The sequence below is a fragment of the Chelonus insularis genome, unplaced genomic scaffold, assembly GCF_013357705.1.
Source record: "Chelonus insularis isolate UGA/USDA-ARS -01 unplaced genomic scaffold, ASM1335770v1 scaffold_362_pilon, whole genome shotgun sequence".
In the NCBI taxonomy this organism is placed as follows: Eukaryota; Metazoa; Arthropoda; class Insecta; order Hymenoptera; family Braconidae; genus Chelonus; species Chelonus insularis.
The window spans coordinates 1,136,448-1,157,278 of NW_023276793.1; the positions used below are offsets into that span (position 1 = coordinate 1,136,448).

The 20,831-nt window shown below is 30.6% G+C and overlaps 1 protein-coding gene and 1 long non-coding RNA gene across 2 annotated transcripts; one reads left to right on the forward strand and one right to left on the reverse strand.

Annotated features, from left to right (window-relative positions):
* The first annotated feature begins 9,429 nt into the window (after window positions 1-9,429).
* LOC118073712 (uncharacterized) lies at window positions 9,430-10,061 on the forward strand. Its single transcript, XR_004691130.1, has 3 exons — window positions 9,430-9,620; window positions 9,695-9,862; window positions 9,946-10,061. It is a non-coding gene; the product is annotated as an uncharacterized lncRNA (long non-coding RNA).
* Window positions 10,062-10,692: 631 nt separating this feature from the next.
* Window positions 10,693-19,273, reverse strand: LOC118073746 (odorant receptor 2a-like). The gene is made up of 9 exons (XM_035094450.1): window positions 19,242-19,273; window positions 18,705-19,121; window positions 18,428-18,632; window positions 18,197-18,352; window positions 12,146-12,504; window positions 11,364-11,747; window positions 11,048-11,252; window positions 10,834-10,989; window positions 10,693-10,769 (listed from the first exon to the last, which is right to left on the reverse strand). The coding sequence occupies exons 1-9, from the start codon at window positions 19,271-19,273 to the stop codon at window positions 10,728-10,730; spliced, it is 1,956 nt and encodes a 651-aa protein (XP_034950341.1). The 3' UTR covers window positions 10,693-10,727.
* Window positions 19,274-20,831: the final 1,558 nt, after the last annotated feature.

Sequence of the window (20,831 nt, forward strand, 5' to 3'; positions counted from 1 at the left end):
GTCACCAAGAATTATATCCGTCCATAGAGCTTAATATAGATATGAAATTAAAAGCTCTATTTTATTAATTTTTCATTAGTTATTAGGAAGAGAGTATGAGTGAGGGAAGACGAATATTACAATGAATTAGAAATTTACGTACTACAAAAAGAGTTCTAAATAATGTAAATGTTTAGAAATAATTTATGAAAAGATATATTTGGAAAAGAAGAATATAAATGGTTTTATACTGAAATTAAAAATTATATTATTTAATTTGTTTAAAGAGTTTTATAAATGATGAAAACATTGATAAGGGAATCTTTGTAATGCATTCGTACTTGAAAACAATAATCAATTGTTAATTATTTTATATTTTTATTCATAATTTAATTATGATTATTATAGAAATGTCACAAACATTATTATAAACTGATTAAAAATGAATTTAATGAATATAAAGAGGAATATTTGAAAAATGTGAATGGAAAAAGAGATAATAAATGTGATGATTTTCGGGAGATGAAAAAATATTTCAATAATTATATCATACAGAAAACAACCTTAAGTGCCGTAGAGTGGAAATAATGAATATTGTTGTGTACAGAGCACAAATAGTCCAGTCATCAAGGTTTTGAAATCAAGATTTTTCAGCATGGTTGAAAATGGCCGGAAATGTTTATAAGATTGTTAGAAATAATTATAAATAATAAAAAAGATGTTTATACAATGGGCAAGAAGTGAAAATATAAAAAAAAATGGTTTAGAACTCATATTTTTGCAATTATCTCGTAAACTACAGGAGATACGGGAAAAAGTTTCGAATAAAAATTAAAGATCTTTTAATTTTGCATAAAAAAGGTCCTTAGACATGATCCTTTATCTTTTGTAGTTTAGCTGTAAAATGATGATAAAGATGAGAGAATGTTAAAAATTCAATTCTAGGGTAGTTTTTTGATGATATCACCCTTTGCCCGGGGTTGGAGCACTATTTTTACATTCATTAATTATTTTTAGCAACGCTAAGAATATTTTCTGACGTTTCCAGCCATGCTGCAAATTCCAGATTTCATGATTTTAATGACTGGACTAAAAATGATACCTTATTTATTGGCGTTTATCAACAATCATGAATAAATTTATCAATGTAGTAGAGAAAAAAAAACATATTCAATTGTTAAAAATAATACAAAAGTCTTTATTAAAAAAAATTTACAAAAATTACAATGAAAATCTTTAATTCGGCAAAAAGAATTTTTTAAATTCTTGAAGATATCTCTGAAATGAGTGAAAAAAAAAAATCTATGAAAATGAATATTTTATATATAAATATATTTGTACAGAAGAGTATTAATGATTTAAATGATTAAGAATAAAAGTTGGCAATGAAAAGTACACAATTTTTTGCAAGATCCGTCAGAATGTACAAAATAAAAGTGAATTATTTAAAAAACAAAAAAAAAAAAAACTAACAATAACTAGAAAAATAAATAAATAAACCAACAATAGATAAACGAAAATAAAATAAAATAATTTAAAAGATATTAAACCTATAGAAAGTAAAAATAATAAATAGCGAAATAATAAGTAAAATAATAGGTATTTAATGAAATAAATAAATAATTTTCACAGAGAGATAAAAAGAAATTTCACAAATCACTGCTGTAAATTGTTGTAGTTATTAAATAAACTTTATTCTGTATATCAAGGTGAGAAGAAAAGATTTAAAGATGTATATTTCACCATTTTATTTATTAATTAATTGCTAATTTATTAAATTGCATTCCAATGAAATTATATTGAAAAATTATACAAAGTTTTAAATAATTATTGATAGCAATTGTTATTATTAGAAGATAAATTGTCAATTTAATTTATATAAAATTTAATAATAATTAATTAATTATTATTTAATATATTAGTTATATTATAGAGATATAAATATTAATTTAATTTGTTGTTATATTTTAATTTTCTTTTTCTTTCTACATTTTTTGAAAGTAAATTAAGATTATTCAGACTATATTTAGGTATTGCTTTTTATTTTTTAATGTCTCTTTAATCGTTGAAATCCAATCTTTCTTCGATTTTATATTAAAAAATGCCTTAACATATTTATATATTATTTTATTCATCATATTTTTAAAGATTTCATTGTTATTTAAAGATGTTTAAATGAAAAAAAAGAAGATTATAAAACACGAAATAATAGTTTTCAAATCAATCAATTTATAATGAGATAAAAAAAAAAGAAAATAATGTAAATATTTTTTTTTTATTTTACAATGGAATTATATCGAAAAATATGATGAATAAAATAATTAAAAAAGCCTTAGGTGCACTTCCTGCCCACTTGATATTAATATTAATCGTGATAAATCACTAAGAAAAGAAAGCGTACATACCAGAGATAAAAATAAAAAATGTTTTATTGCAAACTATTATTATTAATGAATAAATTGTAATTATTTAAATAAAGAAAATTGTCATAAATTATATTTAATTGTATAAGAAAATTTAATTTAAAGAAAAAAAAAAACATTGTTGATGTTACTGTGGTGTAATGGGTACAAATACATTAACAAAAAGCTACATTATGTGAATATAAAATAGAATTTAAAGTTTATTTAAATAAAAAATTTAATAAAAATAAAATAAAAATTATTATTATTAAGTGTATTATTTATTTATCAGTTATAATGATTGTAATAAAAATGTAGTTCTATCGTGACCGCTAGGCGGCGTCTCTTTTCCAATTGACGAAAGTTGTTAAATGCAACTATTTAAACACTGTTAAAATATTGTTAATTATCAAACTCAACTGTTTCTTATGCAATAATTACTTTAAAAAATGTTTAATATTGAAAAAATTGTTTATTTTTATATTTATTATGAATTCGAGTTTCTTTTATCGCGACTGATACTAAAAAAACAGTTAAAAAATACAAAAACTTGACAGATGTAATTGTGATGTTTATGAGTTTTATAAATTATGTAAGAATAACTGTAGAAAAACTATATAACTTTATATAATTTATGTAGTTATTATATATAAATATACAACAAATATGATTTTCGTCATACCCGCCCGGAAAGTTCACTTTTCCATTAGAGAGGGGTTGAACTTTCCACACGAGTATGACAAAAAATCATATTCAGCCCTAGGGAGGAAAAGTATCTTAAACCACGTGTTTACTATAGTCCAGTCAATATAGGAGGCTTGGCTCCATTTGTCTTGAAAATTTTTGTACAAAGGGCAATTTTTAATTTTCTAATGTCAAAATATCCGTAATGACCTGTAGAAAAAATGTGCCCAAAAACGAAAGTGCGCTGATTTTTTTTTATATGATTTTTTCGCATTTTAGTGGTCCCGTGTATCTAAGCGAGACAGCACTATAGGCGGCACCACGCGCTAGAGAAGGACATAACTATCGGAATGAAAAAATCGTATTTTCGATAAAAAAAATTGTAGTTTTCTTGTTCAATATTATTTTATTAATTATTTGACGAACAAAAAAACCTACAAAATCATCAATTTCTTAAAGTTGGTAATTTTTTCATTTATTGATAAAAATTTGTTTTTTTATTTATGTATAAAAAATTTCTTCATTATAGTAAATAATATATTTATTTATTATATTCATTCATTATTTATTTACTTATTTTAGGCAAATATTTGACCCAAAAAATTAAAAAAAATATCAAATTAATATAATAAATAAATATATTATTTACTATAATGAAGAAATTTTTTATACATAAATAAAAAAATAATTTTTTATAAATAAATGAAAAAATTACCAACTTTAAGAAATTGATGATTTTGTAGGTTTTTTTTGTTCATCAAATAATTAATAAAATAATATTGAACAAGAAAACTACAATTTTTTTTATCGAAAATACGATTTTTTCATTCCGATAGTTATGTCCTTCTCTAGCGCGTGGTGCCGCCTATAGTGCTGTCTCGCTTAGATACACGGGACCACTAAAATGCGAAAAAATCATATAAAAAAAAATCAGCGCACTTTCGTTTTCAGGCACATTTTTTCTACAGGTCATTACGGATATTTTGACATTAGAAAATTAAAAATTGCCCTTTGTACAAAAATTTTCAAGACAAATGGAGCCAAGCCTCCTATATTGACTGGACTACTACCCTTCCCTTCGGCTCGGGTTGTAATTTTACACGTGGTTTAAGCTAATTTACTTTTCCTCCCTGGGTGTGAAATGTACTATTTCTTCTTGGAAGTAAAGATAACTTAGTCTAGCCAAAATCGAAAAACTGACATAAATCACAAACTAGCTTAATCTTTTCATTATTTTCACTAAGAGGTTAGTTATGTAGACCTTCCGAGTCGCATCTAGACTACGGAAAAGCATTGATATTTTCACCCTACTTTTGACCTCCCTTGAAATCGGGACAGATTGATATTAGAGTTAAAAAAATTGATACTACGATTAAAAGTACGAAAACAGGAAGGAATGAATAAAAATGACTATTGTATATTAATTAATTTACTCTCATCAAATAAAGAGTATAATTACTGTTTACTTATAACAATTCAGGTACCATCTGTTACGAGCCATCAAGTTTTTAGAAACTGTTCTCTTGATAGTTTCTATATATTTTATTCTATTATATTTTCTTGATATAACTTTGTTCTGAACATATGTTATTTTTTAAGTAAACTTAGATCTATTTATTCAACTTAATATCAATTGAATTATGGCAATTGATGTATTGATATGATACATCTATTTATTTTAGACAAGAGTTGAACTATATTAATTCAATATTATCTAATTTATATTATAAATGACGTAGATACTCAGAATTTACTTCTTACGAGTTTAAAAATATGTGCGGAAATACAATAGAAAAAATTCGGATATGCCGTTATCAAATTCAAACCGATTAGTATTTAAATGATTGAGACATTGATAAATCTAATTCACAAAGTGGGTAGCAATCATGGCACACAGTTATTCATACTCTTCCTATTTTTTGTAAGTATGATAATTTGAAAATATTTTCAATTAAATTTTATTTTAATATTTTAATAAAATTTTTTATTTGTGAAATTGTTTCTTATAGAGCTATCAATGCTGTTTTAATTTTCGTCATTCATGTTGAGGTTTTACAAGCCAAGAGTATCGTAAATGATGAACCAGTTTGTATGAGTGAAAATTGCAGACAAGAAGGTAAATTGACATATTTTTAATTTATCAATTTACACATTTCGATAAATTGACTTTTTTCTCATACCCACGTTCAAAGTTGAAGTTTCCTCCCTGTTTTGTAGTTGCAAACTGACGTATTCTATCCCACTTTGAAAGACAAAATACATCTGCGCATGCACAGGCGGATTTCATCTTTCTCTGTGAGTGAGAAAATTTCACTTTTCCAACCTCAAAGCAGACAATTAATTTTAAACGATGATATGATGAAAAATAGTATTTTTGTTATGGGAGGAAAGTAAGATATTCTTACCTGGGTGATTGTTGTCCTTGCCTTAGGCTCGAAATGGAATTTTACACCCAGGTTAGAAAATCATACTTTCTTCACTTGGTTGAAAATCTACTATATTAGAAACTAAATTTTGATAAATTTCATGATTAATTAATGTATTTCAGCTGATAGATTATTGAACAGTATGGATCTTAATAAAGATCCTTGTGATAGTTTCTATGAATATGCTTGTGGAAATTGGTTGGATGAAAAAGCAAGTGTAATAAATATTATGATACATAACATTGAATATCAATTAAAAGGTATTATTTTTAATTGATTTCCTTTATCAAACAAACAATTAAAAGAATAATCTGATAGTAATTAAAAAATAAATTTTTATTAATTATATCTTTAGAACTTTTGAACGATACACCATCACCGAAAAATTCCACTCTAGGCAAAGTACAACAGTTTTACAAATCTTGCCTTAATACAGGTATTTTTTGTATAAAATAATTATTATATTTTTTTTTATTATTCATTGATTAAAATTTTTTCTGCTCAGCTAATAATACGTTGAAAGACAAAATATCACAAATCCTTACAACAGTTGATGCAAAGGAAGGATGGCCACTGATGATGACAGAAGATGAATGGTTATCAAAAAATAAATCATGGCATGAAGTTGATATAGAATTTTTTGAAAAATTTTGGTTTCTCTCTTTATTCTACAATAACTGTTGAAATGACTTCTTTTCTGAATATTACTTTTATTTCGGTATATTATTATTCATTAATTTTTCGAATAAAATAACATAAACTATCACATTAATTCTTATGATTAAAATTATAGCTCAATCCTACTCGAGATCAGCTACTAGAGAAAATATTTAATAACAATTTTGTTGAAAATTTTGATGACTTTATAATGATACCTGAAATTAAAGAATACATATGGTTCATCGAGAGGATCATCAAAACATTTCAAGACATTCATAATGAGTTTTTGTCTGTGGACACGTTGAAGCAAGATGTTAAAGACATCCTCAAGCTGGAATGGAATTTAGAAATGGTAAGTCTTAGTAGGAATGAAGTATAAAAAAAGTCGAGGCCATGGTGTTAGATTTCGAAGTAGCTCGCTAGCTAGACTCGTCTTCAAGCTACCGTGAAAGGTATGTTGCCTGAAGGTTGATAAGAAGTGCTGCTAGTTCAGCCTCACATGAAGCTTGCTTGTTTGCTAGTTGTTCTGCTAGTTTGACAATGCGCACTATGTGCAGATGGATGACTGACTGTTACATAATAATATTTAGTTCTGCATGAAAAATAGCCTCGGTCTTATCATCAGAATATTGCAATCTAGCAAGCATCAAAGCCATCAATGATGTTGCAATCTGGTAGCATAGCTTGCAAGACTGGTTTTAAGAGAAAGCGAGCTAGCTTGAAATCTAGCCAGGACTTCAATACAAAGTAATACTGGCTGATGTTTTTAACAATATCTAGATCAAAAGAAAAACAATTAATAAACCAAAACTTAATAATTCTACACAATGGCGCTTTATGAGTATTGATGAGTTCCAAAGTGATTTTAATTCAACAAGTATTGAGACTTTGGATGGAAGGGTAATATGCTATTTCAAATACATGAATTAATGATGGTATAGTATGCATCTAAGAGATTAAGTGAGGTATTATTGACTTTTCAGATTGATTTGCCGAGTATGATTGAGCAATATTTAGATGTCTTTTCACTAATTAATACATCTGGATTGAAAACTTTAAAGATTCCAGTCGATTACCTTACCGAGATAACTAAGTTATTCAATCAAACACCTCATAAAGTCATTGGTAAATACATCTGATAACTTTTTTTTTATTAAATAATATCATTGATTATTATAAATAATTATCATTTGTAATTATGTTGCAGTAAATACAATCTGTATTAAATTCGTAAAAACAATATCCCAGGGAGTAATATGGAAAATAAATATAGAAAGATCTCCTCTAAATGTAACAATTGAGGAACAACACTGTATAGAACGTACTACATCATATTTTCCACATTTAATCAATCATTTTTATATAAAAAAATATTCTTCAGATACAGTTATCAATAAAGTAAAATTTTAATTAATTACTTTTTTAAATGAAATTCCAGAAATAATGTTTTAGATTTCATTAAACGCAATTTTATAAAGTTAAATATCAATTATGATACTTCTAGATAAAGAGAAATTAAGGAATGGAGTGTTTTCACTACCGTTAAACTACTTATCACTGGCTTGGTAATAAAAAAAATTACGTAAGTGAGGAGAGTTAAAGATTACTTCTAGCGAAATTCCGGCTGGGACACGGAATAATGGATTTTTAACCAAGGGAGAAAAGTCGAATATTCCCACCCGGGTGTAAAATTGCATCCCAAGCCGGAGGCGAGGGTGGCAAACACCCAGGTAAGAATTACTTATTTTCCTCCCATGGCAAAAATATCGTTTAAAATTAATTTCTGCTTTGAGGTTGGAAAAATGCAATTTTCTCACTCACCGAGAAAGATGAAATCTGTCTGCGCATGCGCACAGACGATAAAAAAATAACCTTGGGTATTTTTATACATCATTATGTCTAGATAAAGATTTAATTATATCTAGAAGTTTAATAATTGAGATTTAATTTTATGTAATTGAATCTAAAACGTTTTTCCCTCGCATATAATTCAATCTTTTAATAAAATGTTTTTGTACAGACTAAAGAATTGGTATCAAATATAAGATATGGAATGGAAATCATTATCAATCGTACTTCATTTACTGATCAGCGAAAAAAATTATGGCTCGCTATAGCAGATTACATTCCAATTAATGTCGGGTATCCTATTTTGTACCTGAATGAAACCTTTTTCGATAATGATTATAAAGATTTCAAAATGGGTGAATCTTATTTTAATAATGTTGGAACTGTAAATAAATTTAATTTTATTCAAAATTTACAAACACATAAAGATCATGTTGACCGTAAAAGAATGTAAGTATAAAGTAAAATTATTAAATTAATACTTTTATACTGATCTTACATTAACCTATAAATTATTTTACAGTTGGCCTGGTCCTCTTCCAATAGAGGTTAATGCATTTTACAGCAGTGTTTATCAAGAAATATGTGAGTATTGACATTTTGTTATAAATAAAATCAAACTGAGCACAATTTTTACCGTGATGACAACAAACTTTCAATTTATTAAAATTCGTAATTAAAAATATTATAAACAATATAAAATTGTTAAACTCTTTTTACATCTCTTCTATTGTATTATCTTTCAAATGAAATTAGTCTCGAGTCGATATCTTCAGTAGTTCTCGAGATATCGAAAAAAAAACCGTATGTACGTGCGTTTGTACGTACGTACATATATTTTCAAACCTTCTAATATGCTTTTAAATGTCTTAAAATGTAAAGATATCACTTCAAATCCGAAAAAATTCAAGTGTTTAGTGATAAATCACTTAAAGTGTTTAATTTCTAATCACTTGGGTTTGCAGTGATGGTAAAATTATGAATTTCAAAAACTAATCGAATTAATAACCTCCCAATGGGAAATTATAAATAATTAGAAGTTCATTAATAAAATAAATTGTAGTCATTTCCGCACGGTAAAAAATATATTCAAAATATATAGAATTTATTGAAAATATGTAAATAGTACATTTCACACCTAGGGAGGAAAAGTAGACTAGCCTAAAACACGTGTAAAATTATAACCAGAGCCGGAGGTCGGTAAACACGTGGTTTAAGATAGTCTACTTTTCCACCCTAGGTATGAAATGTACTATTTTCCGTACGGGTTGGTAATGTAAAATTATTTTTCAGTTGTGAATTATGCTCAACTACAGAAACCATTATTTGGTATTGAACAGCCCAAGTAAGTAAATTTATATACAATATTTTAAATAAGTTTAAATTGTTCATTATACTAATTTGATATTAATTTATGATTAGTTTTTTTAATTATGGAGGTGACGGTTATGTAATTGAACACGAACTCGGTCACAGTCTTTACTTCTTCAATGATTTCTTCTTTTCAACAAATGGATCTTCAAAAGCTGACAACGACACTAAGCTTCTAGATGAAAATATAGAATGTTTGATCAAAAGATATTCTAACTATTCTATATCTTCAGGAAATATAACTTTGAAAGTAAGTCTAATTAAATGCCAACTGTTTAATTAGTAATGAACAAAAAATAACTGAAATAATTGTGATGATTGTAGGTAGACCCTTATAAAACATTGAAGGAGAATTTTGCTGATGTTATCGGTATTCAAGCAAGTTATGCAGCATTCCAAGCTCATAAAGAGAATCACATTGCATCAAGAATAAGATTACCAGGTCTTGAACATCTTAACAGTGATCAGCTTTTCTTCCTTGCTTATGCTTCTGTAAGAATGACATTTTTTTCCTTCAATCTGCCTTTTTTTTTTATAGCTAAAGTTTTTAAATGTTATTTATATTAATCTTTCAGAATGAATGTGTATCTAAAGATGTTAAGCGATTAGCTTTTAATTTGAAAGATGTTCATACTCCATCAAGATTTAGAGTAGATGGTACTCTTTCAAGCAGCAGCATTTTTGCAGAGGCTTTCCAATGTCCTGAAGGAAGTAGAATGAATCCTGTGGAGAAATGTGAATTATTTAGTAAATAATTACTAATTCTAAAATGGACAATCACGAGACATTGAAGATTCAATTCTCTGGAAAACATTATCAGATTGCTGCACTATGTTCACCATAGGGATCCATTCTTCCTTACCAACTCTCTTGCTCTTAATCAATCGATGCATTTCGATGTTCCACCATTGCTACCTAATTGGGAAAATTTATCACTGAAGAAGGTACCACTCTTCAGTGAATTCTCCAGAGTAATTATTCGTGAACTTAGCACAGATAATTCAGGGTATTAATTCTTAATTAGTTTAACAGACAATTCATCAGAGATTTTATGTATTTATAATCTTGTTGACTTTTTTTATATTTTACAACTAAGTTAATTTTTAATAAATCTTTTGAATTATAATAATTAACAGCTCTCATAATTATTATACAACTCAGACTTCTTCTATATATTTATTAAAAGTATTAAGTTAATTATTTATAAATAAAGTTTGAGTGTGAAAAGAGTGGCAATTGTCATAAATGAATGATATTTTTAAACTTTTTATTTATTAAAAAACTAATTCATTCTATTTTTTAACGATTAATTAAACACTATAGTCATTTATTTGTATCTAATAAATATAAAAACTCATCATTCTAGCACATTGTACACTGTATAAGATAATTTGATGACCTAACAGTAGATAAAAGTGTTTTAATATCATTTAAAAAAAAATCTCTTTATATTTAAAACTTACTTTGGTGAATGATTCCAGTGATAGAGTCAAGAAGAAACCACTAGTGAATATAATTGGTCTCATTGATTTAGCTAAAATGATTACCATACATTTTTGCCCACTGTTACTAAGACTGAACCAATTGGTAGTTCCTATTTCTTCGCTCATATCTGAAAACTGGAAGTTTCCAATGAAAAACCAGTTGTTGGTGAATGATCTAGATGATGATACTCACCTCTACAGTCATCCGATTAGCATTTACGCATTGGAAAAAAATTTGAAAGTTCATTGCTAGAAAATAACTAAGGTTTCCCAAGAATGCCATGGACTTGACTGAACTGTGAGACAATAAATAGGCAATGGTGCAAAGCTGGAATGCGCTACCAAAATATTGGACGAATATAACGTTGGTGAATACGGAGTTTATGAATTCTACCAAGCTGTACAAATAAGATACCCAATTGAATCATTCTTAGGGAATGATATGGTCAACCCATTGAGCTACATGTTGATGGAGCTGATGGATATCATTTGAATTGAAATTTACTTACCTTAGGATTTCAATATGATACTCAACCCAATCACCAATAAGCTTCCTTTCAGTATCCAGTTTAAAGAAACCATCATCATCAGCAATCTTCTCTACTTTCTTCAAGATGGTATTGAACCGATGTTTGAGAACATTCACATGAGCACAGATGTAACATAACATGCACGGCAGCAAGGGATCGAAAGAGAGATTAGTTGTTGCAGCATTGCAGATAGCATAAAGCTGGTTACAAGCTGTGAGCCAATAAATGCTTCTGGTGGAATAGTTGTAGGGAAACCAACCAACGTAAGGTAAAACATTAGGTGGATCCATGATGGCAATGTGGGCAATTGAGTACCAGGTTATTGCGACGATGAAGACCATTGGATAGTACTTGAAAATATACCTGAAACAATTAAGTTTATATTATTGTTCTGTCTTTTACAGAATCCAGCTTATTTGTCTAAGGCTAGTTGACATGATCATCATTTAATTCGATGCTGAAAAGGGAACAGTGAATGATGGCCTTATCTCCAGCTTGGTTGACAACAGCCAGCTTAGTACGATCTTGGTTGGCCATTCATTCTTATTCTAAATTCAGGTTAATTTATTGAGTCCTGATAAGGAACCTAGACATGCCTGATCAGTGTCTGGGCATGCCTCTGAAATAATTGCAACTCAAGTAGATAACTTTCAGCTAAGTGGGATCCCCATTATTTAAACCTAGAAATAGCTCAGCTTTGATGCTGAAGAGCTTCACAACACCACAGAAAATAATGAAAAAACTTGAATTGATCAACATACCTCGTCATTTGTACATAACGTTCATAAATCATCTGTTCTTCATGATCTTCAGGTTTCAAAAGCCTCTTCTCAAGACGCTCTTCAATTTTAATAAGTGAACTACGACTGAAGATCAAGCACCCGATCTTCATACCTCCTGTAACTAAACTGAGCAATAGAGAAACATTGTCAATAAATGAATGCAATTCGAAAGCAGTCGTCATAATTGCCATAAACCCAGATGCTAAGAATAATAACAATGTAAAAAGCACTATCAAGTGATATATTAAATAACATATTGATTTCCATCCTTCAAAGTGTACTGGTTTCCAAAGACCAACTAGACTAAGGAAGAAAAAATTCCTTTCAAGAATTGTCATCTGATATTACAGTCAGTTTGATAACTGAATATTTATTAAAGACAGTCGTCAAAGTGTCTAGAGTTTGGTCTTGCTTTCTTCGTGATAACTCTTTGGCAATTAAATGACATTAACTTAATTGCCACCATCATGGACAATTATCTGTATTTCTTGGGAAGTAAGAAAATACATGGGAGTTTGTCGCGTAGAATTAATTTGTTATTGATGAGGAAAGTATGTCTTCCTATACCTGCAATCAATATTCGAGCGAGGAGGACTTCAGTTCTTATCGCACTTCTGAAGAGTTAACATCATTGACGTTAAAACAAGTTCTAGAGTTGGATAATTTTTAATATCAATTAAAATTGGATTCATTTGTCATTTAATTCATAAATAGCAACAAATCATGTGCGTATTAACAATTTATTTTTAATTCTCTCTAGTTATTAATCTTCTACTTATCACTAATTACTACTCCAGTACATTATAAACAGTGTAGGATAATTTGATGACCTAAAAAAAATGTTATTAGTAATTTTTTCTTAGGGAAAAAAATATGCTGATATTAAATACCCTGGTAAATGACTCTAAGGTCAGTGATAAAAAGAATCCACTGGTGAAAACGATAGGTCGCAATGTCGTTGATAATATAATTACTGTAGATTTTCGTCCGCTGTTGCTAAGAATGAACCAGTTGGTGGTACCAATTTCTTCCCTCAGGTCTACAAACTGATAACCCACAAATCATCAAGATGATCAATGATTATTCATTACCATACCAAGTTTGATATGAATCTTGAAATGCTTACCTCTGAAGTCATTCGATTAGCAGACACACATTGAAAGAATATCTGAAAATTCATAGCAACAAAGTAGCTAAGATTCCCTAGGAATGTCATGGACTTCACGCTGTCATGTGACATAAGATAAGCTATGGTGCAGAGCATAAATGCGCTACCAAAGTATTGGATGAATATGACGACAGCAAAGATGGAGTTGATATCCTTCACCAAGCTGTAATGAAGAAAAAGAGTTATTGGTTATCACCAAGTCATTCCTTATTTAGCAAGGAATTTTTAATCATTCCTACTTCAATATTTCTATATGATAATCAACCCAATCACCAATCAACTTCTTCTCTGTTTCTAGTTTCTTCAGAGAGTCATTGTGATCCATCATCTCTAGCTTTTTTAAAATCACATGAAACCGATGCTTGAGTATGTCAATATGAGCGCAGATGTAGCAGAGCATACAAGGTAGCAGTGGATCGAATGAAAGATGAGCTGCTGCAGCATTGAGGATGGTACAGAGTTGGAATATAGCTGTTGGCCAGAAGACAACAGAGCTGGAGTAGTCGTAGGGGAACCAGCCTAGATATGGTAAAGTCTCTTGGGGACGAATTGAAGTGACATGAGCTAAAGAATACCAAGTCACTGCTATCACAAAGAGCATTGGATAGTAGATGAAGATATTCCTGTGGATTCAAAAAAGAAGTGTGAATTCCAAGTAAAAAGGAAGAAGGAACAGCAGCAAACATCTTACAGGGAAACACTCAGAGGTGTCTGCTACCAAGTCAGTTGCAGCTTTAATAGATTAATCTACATCAAAGATGATGAGTCTTTTACATTGGAAAAATACTCTGAAGGAGCAAAAGAAACTTTCAAAATTGATACTACATGAGAATAGTTTCCAGTTATCACATATTTGTAATTAAACTATTCCAGAAAATAAAGTCAATTTACACAGATCTAGTCAAATCTATTTTTTATCACAAATCTATTTCATTCTGCATCATCTGCTTTGATTTCCGTAGATCTTCTAGGGACTTTATAGACGCAATTTCTTTGTACCATTGATGAAGATCTCCATGCATAAACAGTGATGTATAGTAATCTAGATCTGATGTAGATCAGTGTAAATCTATCTTCCTGGGAAAAGGATGGAATAGATTTACAGAAATCGACGTTTTTTAAAATCTATTCGGATGTACTTGAATTTAAACAACCAATTTGTAACCAAGATCTAGCTAGACCAAACCAGATCAATGCTGGACCAAATAGATCTGAGCAGATCTGTATAGATCTATTTTAGTTACTGACTGGTTATTTTGCTTGAGTACCCAAGAAATCAAATCTGAACAGATCTAATTAGATCTATCAAGACTTGGTTTGATCTAATTATGAAATTTGCTTAAAGCTGGTGAGGTCTAACTTGATCTGTTCAGATCAGACTATTTTTTCTTGGTAAAAACAAGTATTTAACAGTTTGAATATCGAAATATTGCTGTTCCATCACTATGTTGTGTAATAATAATGAAAAAACATGGATAAATACTTGGTAATCTGGACATAATGTTGATAAATCGTCTGCTCCTCATCATCTTCAGGCTTTAGAAGTCTCTGCTCTAGACGTCGTTCAATATCAATCACTACATCACTGTACCGAGTCAAGCAGTACACTTTGATAATAACTATAATGAAATTAACAATCAAGGAAATATTGTCAGTAAATGAATGCAGCTCGAAGGTCGACGTTAGAATGTCCATAAATGCTGATACAATGTATGTAGACATTTCAGTAACAATGAACAGATTATACAATCTGTAACAAACTGTCTTCCATCCTTCAAAGTGTACAGGTTTCCAAAGACCAACTAGACTAAGGAAAAAAAAATTCCTTTCAAGAATTGTCATCTGATATTACAGTCAGTTTGATAACTGAATATTTATTAAAGACAGTCGTCAAAGTGTCTAGAGTTTGGTCTTGCTTTCTTCGTGATAACTCTTTGGCAATTAAATGACATTAACTTAATTGCCACCATCATGGACAATTATCTGTATTTCTTGGGAAGTAAGAAAATACATGGGAGTTTGTCGCGTAGAATTAATTTGTTATTGATGAGGAAAGTATGTCTTCCTATACCTGCAATCAATATTCGAGCGAGGAAGACTTCAGTTCTTATCGCACTTCTGAAGAGTTAACTTCTCTAAACTAGTCGCACCTGACTTAGCTAGCTAGATGTTATTTTAATGAATATCACGTGAGTAGTGTTCGTAAGATTTAAAGTGGACTTTTGGAAGAATATTTAAAGATATTATTTTGAATTTTTTAGTAAGGAGTTATTGTGATGGGTCTGATTTTCTATATTTTGATATGTCTGAATGTTTAAAGGTCTCTAGAGTCAAGTGCCATGTTTTATTTAACATCAGATGATGATAATCTTATCGACTGTAGTCCCCTCTTTCTTGGTTTTCTTTTTTTTAATAAAAATATTGGATTTTTTATGAGACAATCAACATGATTACCATAATATTGGTGGGACTGTTGAAATTTTAATAGAATTTATCCAAAATAACTTTTGGAAGAATATTTGGTTGATATTGAATTTAGAAATTATTATTTGGAGTTTTATTTCGATTTTACGGCGAAAAAGGTTGAAATCATAATTTATGTTTGGATCATAAAATTATGAATGGCAATGGGAAGATCTTGATGAGACGATTCCAAAACACTGGCTGTTGACTTTGTTTTGTTGGAAAGAACATGAGATATTGGCGAAAATCTGTAGAACATAAAAATGTGCATAACTTCTATGCTATTGATGGTAGGGGGTTGATCGAGGGCTCATATGAAAGATCTGGACCTGAGTAAAAAATTTGATCCCCCCTATAGGATATCCCCGTCAAAAATGCCGTATCTCGCTTAGTTTTCGAGTTATGAGCGTTTAAAGGTTTTTCTATGATTTCGCGCAGCATAACTTTGTTTTCTGCTAATAACTCGGGATCTATGAGGCCTACATGAATAATAAGGATATCAATGGATTCGTGAGAATGTCAGCTTTTTATTGCACTAGTCAAAATTATGATTCGAGCATAATTTATGCTAAAATTGAAGAAAGTTCCGGTTTTACCCCATTTTAGGAGTGAAACAATTGATTTTTCAGAAGTTTGACCTGATTCCGTGATTCTCGGCATTGAGACGAAGAGAATGAGTGGTCGAACTTGAAAATCGGACAACTTAGATTTTTCGACCCCAAAAAATGGCAAGTGGCAAGTCAGAAGATGGATGATTTTTTACCCTTACTCTGACTTTAGACCTCAATAACTTTCGTACAAAGCTCCGAATAACGATTGTGAGGAGGTATTTGGAAAGTTCAGAATCTAAGCTAAACATTCATATCCATAAAAAACGTTTTAAATGATTTCTTCACCCTCAAAATTGCCAAAAGATTTGGCAAACTCCCAAAAAAATGTGACTTTTTTTTATATTTTAGCGATTTTAAGGGTGAAAGAAATTTTTTACACGTTTGTCGTGGATATGAATTTGTAGCTTAGATTCTAAACTTTCTAAAACGTCCCTAAAAACGATGATTGGACCGTCCGTTCATGAGTTATGAGGGTTTAAAGTCAAGGGGATGATGATTCGCAATTTGCATCCAGTTTTACCCCTTTTTAAGTGTGTTAAAGTGAATTTTCTTGGGCTGGGCCTCGATTCCGCATTTCTACGCATCAAGACGAAGAGAATGAGTGGTCAATCATCAAAATTGGAGTACTTTTATTTTTTGGCCGAAAAAAATGGAAAGGGGTACCACTTGCCATTTTTTGGGGTCGAAAAATCAAAGTTGTCCGATTTTCAAGTTCGACCACTCATTCTCTTCGTCTCAATGCCGAGAATCACGGAATCAGGTCAAACTTCTGAAAAATCAATTGTTTCACTCCTAAAATGGGGTAAAACCGGAACTTTCTTCAATTTTAGCATAAATTATGCTCGAATCATAATTTTGACTAGTGCAATAAAAAGCTGACATTCTCACGAATCCATTGATATCCTTATTATTCATGTAGGCCTCATAGATCCCGAGTTATTAGCAGAAAACAAAGTTATGCTGCGCGAAATCATAGAAAAACCTTTAAACGCTCATAACTCGAAAACTAAGCGAGATACGGCATTTTTGACGGGGATATCCTATAGGGGGGATCAAATTTTTTACTCAGGTCCAGATCTTTCATATGAGCCCTCGATCAACCCCCTACCATCAATAGCATAGAAGTTATGCACATTTTTATGTTCTACAGATTTTCGCCAATATCTCATGTTCTTTCCAACAAAACAAAGTCAACAGCCAGTGTTTTGGAATCGTCTCATCAAGATCTTCCCATTGCCATTCATAATTTTATGATCCAAACATAAATTATGATTTCAACCTTTTTCGCCGTAAAATCGAAATAAAACTCCAAATAATAATTTCTAAATTCAATATCAACCAAATATTCTTCCAAAAGTTAAATTCTCCAACTTTTTATTCTCTCTTCTTCTTTTTCCTTCAAATCTAATCAATCCTACTCCCCAAAATACTTGGCAAACTCTCTAAAAAAGTCTAATTATTTTTACATTACATCAGAAATTGGTCTCAGAGGGAATGTAATTTGTCCCCAGACTTTTCAAATTTGCTTTCCTTCATTCTTCAAAATACTTTCTAGAATATCATTCTTTATTAGCAATTTATAAATCCATCATGCAACACTTAGTCTAATAAAATTATCTAATTTTTTCTTCACTGTTGTAGCTTATAGACTGGAATTCATTCTAATAAATTATATATTGTGTACGATAGTTTGATGATCTGCAATTAAAAGTGATATATCATCAGATCTTTCCACCCTTACAATTCTCTTGGTTTCTCGTGCTTTCTCGTCCTCCTCAAGACACTCACCTTCATAAATGACTCCAGAGACAAAGACAAAAAGAATCCACAAGTGAAAACAACTGGCTTCATGGATTTCGCTAGGATGATCACGACGTATTTCTGAGCAGAGTAGCTCAAATTGAACCATTTTGCTGTTCCAATTTCAATGGCAATATCAGCAAACTGGAATGAAAATTAAAAAATCCTGCCTAGATCAATCATTCAAGATCCAGCCTAGATATTCATGAATGACATTACCTCAACAGTCATGCGATCAGCAGCTACACATTGGACATATATTTGAATATACATCACCAGGAGAAAGGTCAAGTTTCGAATGAAGTCCACGGAACCTATTGGAGTATGTGAAGTCAAGTAGGCAAGAGCACAAAGAATGAAAGAGCTAGAAGAATACTGGACCATGACAACTTTAGAAAATGTCACGTTTATCATATCAGCCCAACTGTTGATCAAAGAAGTCTATTAGTTACTTGAACCCTGATCATCATCAACCAACCAAGTTCTACTTCTTTACCTTAGAATATCGATGTGGTAATTCACCCACTCACTGATTAGCTTCTCTTCTATCTGCAGCTTATTGACCAGTGTGTCATTATTGTTGACATCAAAGTTTTCTAACTTTTTTAGCAAAGTATTGAACCGAAGCTTGAGTATCTTGATGTGTGCACAAATGTAGTAGAAGATGCAGGGTAGCAATGGATCAAAAGCCAGATTGGTCACAGCAGCATTACAGATAGCACAAAGCTGATAGACAGCGGTGATCGTGTAGACAGCTGGTCTTGAATAATTGTAAGGAAACCAACCTTGGCATGGTAACATGTCTGGTGATTCCATCACAGTAGTACGGGCAAATAGAAACCATACGAGAACCAGTAAGAATAGTCCAGAGTAACGTTGAGTCAGATTTCTGCAAAAAGGCTGAATTTTATTTCTAGAAAAGGATGGTGATGATAAGGCATTTAGTTCACATGAATGATCTAGGGTTAAGAAATGAATACTGATGATTGACTCATTTTATCCTACTTATCAATAACATTATCACTGTACCTACCTGGTGATACGACGATAATGCTGATAAATCATTTCTTCTTGATGATCATGAAGCTTAAGCAGCTTCTCTTCCAGACGCTTTTCAATGTCAATGATGAAATCACGAGAGTAAACCGAGCAATGAATTTTCACGAAAACTGTTGCGAAGGTCAGCATCAGAGAGAAAGTGTCAAATAATAGAAGGTCCATTTCAATCTTTGATGATGCGATATAAGTGATTCCTGATATCATGAATGTGATAATATCAAAGAGGAGGATCAGTGTGTATAGATGGTACAGGTTGGACGCCCATCGTGGCCAACTAGCAGGTCTCCAACAACCACAAACACCAAGCCAGAAATAATTTAGAGATAGAAGAGTCATTGTCTTTTGTCAGCTGGTGATGAATAATTTAGAATTGTTGGAGATCTAGAGCAGACTAAACATCAACTGATTTTGATGAAGATAAATTCTATATTAGTTAGCAGTCCTTCTTATCTGATAATTAAAAATACTAATAGAATTATGGATTAATAAAAATAATATTAGATTTTTTAAAAGTGTATCTCTGGTGAACAACTTTGTTCAAGATCAAGTCTTCAATGATTATCTGTTGTAATTAATATTAGAGAGGAGTTCATTGATCTACTGCGGCCTTAAATAGAATATCATTTTTCTTATCAAGATGCTGATAAATATAAAATTGGATTTAACATTCAGCAACTCAATTTTAACATTGGGGTACAGGGTTCAGATTAGGTGTCATCTCCGATCAGGCTGAACCTTGGGATGTTTGTTGACCTTGGTGGAACATGAAAAACCTTCAAAGCTTCTGGTGGGATCTTGAGTGATGCTCTAAGGGTCTTTGATGCTGAATGAAGCCTCAGGATGTACTTGTACATTTTTTAGGAATTGATATTTACCTCCAATGCAGGGTTGGTTTCTTTCTTTGGGCTCCAAAGGCCCAGCCTTCGCTCTACAAAGATCTAAGGGTGTGCCTCCAGTACATACACTACTTATTCTTATATCTAATGAAGGTAAACAGAATTTGGACTAATCCAGTGTTGTTACCTAATCGGAAATAAATTAATCGAATCCTAAAATGACATTGAATTCTAGCAATGGCTTACAAGCTGATTGGATCCAATAGCATCCAAATTCATCAGATCCAGTTGGATCTCAATGTGGTTCATATTAAATTGAATTTAATTGTGATTACTAGGTAGATCTGTTTTGGTTTGATAATGTTACCTGCACAGGAATAGACAACAGAACCATGGCTGGGCCAACATTGATCATCAAATGGTGTCATCATCCAGTTGTATCCTGACTGGGTGATAAGGTAGCCTTCTAATTGGATTTAATCAGATCTAATTTAGTCAAGACTTTAGTCCGAGCATGACTCCAGAAGAGCCAACTTCTTTAAAGGCATTTGTTTTTATTTTTATAGATCTGAATATCTGGCCTGACTAAACCTACAGTATACTACTTTGAAATACGAAGAGTAGTTTCTTGTAGATTATGGTCTAAAATAGTCATTTTTTAGAAATTAATTCAATGAATTGGAAACGCTATTTATAAGATTCATAACTTCAATGAAATGGTGGTGTGT

Coding starts and splice junctions, on each gene's coding strand:
- LOC118073746 (XM_035094450.1), bottom strand. CDS start 19,273: ATGATTTATCAGCATTATCGTCGTATCACCAG. Junction 18,353..18,427: donor CTGATCGCATGACTGTTGAG/GTAATGTCATTC, acceptor TTTTCATTCCAG/TTTGCTGATATTGCCATTGA. Junction 11,748..12,145: donor CGTTATGTACAAATGACGAG/GTATGTTGATCA, acceptor TAATTGTTTCAG/GTATATTTTCAAGTACTATC.